This window comes from Nanorana parkeri, unplaced genomic scaffold (genome assembly GCF_000935625.1).
Source record: "Nanorana parkeri isolate BGI_ZX_2015 unplaced genomic scaffold, ASM93562v1 scaffold1765, whole genome shotgun sequence".
NCBI classification, from domain to species: Eukaryota; Metazoa; Chordata; class Amphibia; order Anura; family Dicroglossidae; genus Nanorana; species Nanorana parkeri.
The window spans coordinates 1,904-2,686 of NW_017308033.1; the positions used below are offsets into that span (position 1 = coordinate 1,904).

At 49.9% G+C, this 783-nt stretch overlaps 1 protein-coding gene across 1 annotated transcript in view; it reads left to right on the top strand.

Annotated features, from left to right (window-relative positions):
• Positions 1 to 366: 366 nt before the first annotated feature.
• LOC108799590 (AT-rich interactive domain-containing protein 3A-like) overlaps positions 367 to 783 on the top strand; it is a 10,967-nt gene continuing 10,550 nt past the window's right edge. The window contains exons 1-2 of the mRNA XM_018571472.1: positions 367 to 426; positions 609 to 702. Of these exons, the coding sequence (XP_018426974.1) occupies positions 367 to 426; positions 609 to 702 (154 nt within the window). The remainder of the gene's footprint in view (positions 427 to 608; positions 703 to 783) is intronic.

The window sequence follows — 783 nt, forward strand, 5'->3', positions numbered from 1 at the left end:
ATCTGATCATTTCCTACATCGGGGGAGGGGTTTCCTCATCATACAAAGTTGGGAGGTTTGATATTGTCCAATCGTTTTTATTGAGAACTTTCACGTGATATGTAACACGGATACATACGTGGCAAGGGTGACAAACTCAGGGTCACGGTGACATAACGTCTAAACATACAATGATGACCGATGTGTATCAATAGAGAGAACCATCTGCTGAGTCAATGGAAGCCAGTATATTAAATCGTAGGACCGCGCGCCCTCTCGGCGGAGGTCGGCTCCCAGCGCCCCCATAAGCACTTTGGCGCTCCCTCCGCTCGCCGCGCCGAAAGGTCAGCGGAAAAGGTCAGGAAAAGATGTTAACGATTGGGCGCGATGGCGTTCTCCGCCTTGTCCTGCTTCATCACCTCGGAGACCGATGGAGTCAGCAGCGGCGTAAATCCGGCTCTCTATTGAACACCTTCCTCATAAATTCAGCCAACACAATAAAGCCGGAGAGGCAGAACGCACGTTCATTATTCCGGGTCAGACACTTTGTGAAGAAGACGCGCCACTCGGACGGAGATTATCGCAGCTAATTGACACATAAAAAGCTGGAAGACTTTTCATGGATTCAGCGCCTCCCGCTCCATAAATATCCCAACGCAGCAGAAAAACGCCTTCAGTCCCTGCGTTCTAATTATTTCCCGGGCGCAAGGCCAGAGGTGACTGGTAATCCGCTGCAGCTTACCGTCATATTTCTTAATTTCATTGTACAATGAAAACTCAACTCCGGGATCAGCAGAAGGGGGG